At 50.5% G+C, this 1,296-nt stretch overlaps 1 protein-coding gene across 1 annotated transcript in view; it reads right to left on the minus strand.

The window, feature by feature from the left end:
* Positions 1-1,296, minus strand: part of ITGA9 (integrin subunit alpha 9) — a 257,076-nt gene that overhangs the window by 253,469 nt on the left and 2,311 nt on the right. The window contains exon 2 of the mRNA XM_015564847.1: positions 373-479. Coding sequence (XP_015420333.1) covers positions 373-479 — 107 coding nt within the window. The remainder of the gene's footprint in view (positions 1-372; positions 480-1,296) is intronic.

Below are 1,296 nucleotides of genomic sequence, written 5' to 3' on the forward strand. Positions count from 1 at the left end.
GTTACACAAGTGTGCACGATTGTCACAACCCAAACTGCAATCTTAAGATCTGTGCATTTTATGTAAATTAACTTCAACTTAAAAAGACTCGCACAAATATTTGTGAACAAGATTTACAAAGTACTTTTCCCATACATTTTGTTTATGTTTCCACTGCCACCTCTCTGCACCCTGGGACAGACATTATTTATCTGACAGATGGAGATCAGTCATTTGTCCAAACAGCAGTCCAGTTTAGACAACATCAGAGCCAAGCCCTTGTCACCATGCCACCCAGCTTTCCCAAGAGATCAAAGTCACTCACGCTCAGAGTGCCAGCCCTCCCTGCAGCACCCCCACCCCCCACCCACCCCTGCCACCGGGAAGCCTTACCAGAACTCGGCCATCGGCCCTGGGCTGCCGGGCCAGGCTCACCCCCATCCACTCATCATCCCGGTCTTCCCGGCAGGTCTTTCCGCAGGATGTTCCTCGATGGTTCCCTGGAGGGAGAAGAGAAAACCCAGTCCTGGGTGAGGGAAGGATGGTCTGCTGGCTGCTCTTCCAAGGGTAGTCTGCCCCACTCCCCCAGATGTCTGTAACCAGCTCAGGAGGAAATAAGGACGCACAGCGAAGTGTAAAATCAACTCCACCACTATGCACACTGTGTGATTCAGCCAACGTTGTTCTCATAGCAAGACGTTCCTGATGGAGGCGGAGCTCTGGCCTGTATTCTGAAGCAAGCTCCTTAGTGTGTTAGGCACCAGTAACGAGCAGCAGGCCAACCAGGCATTGTGAGTGGCACCAAGGACACCTCTCCTTTCTGCTAAGGAAAATCATGGCAACGCTTCATTTAGAAATACTAACCCTCAGAAGCTCTGGATGGGAAAGGACTTTGGAGAAAGTGAGGACTTGGAGTTATAATAAAACTAGAGGCCTGGTGAGTGAAATTTGTGCATTGGCAGGGGGGGTCCCTCAGCCCAGCCTGAATCCTCTCCAATCTGGGACCCCTTGGGGGATGTCCATCTTATAATCTGGAACCACTGGCTCCTAACCACTTGCCTGCCTGCCGCATGCAGGAATAAAGAAGAATGAACACCTGATACACAGAACATGGATTAATCTCAGAAGTTTTATTTTGAGTGAAGGGGGCCTAACACAAAAGAGTGCACGCTGTGGGGTTCCATTGGTACAAAGTTGTAGAAAAAGTAACCCATGGTACCACTGTGCATCACAGTGGCTGCCTCGGGCGGGCGGGAAGCTGCCTAGAAGGGAGCAGGAGAGAACTCTTTGGAAGGACAGAAACTGTGTGTATTGGGC

The sequence above is a fragment of the Myotis davidii genome, unplaced genomic scaffold, assembly GCF_000327345.1.
Source record: "Myotis davidii unplaced genomic scaffold, ASM32734v1 scaffold81, whole genome shotgun sequence".
NCBI lineage: Eukaryota > Metazoa > Chordata > Mammalia > Chiroptera > Vespertilionidae > Myotis > Myotis davidii.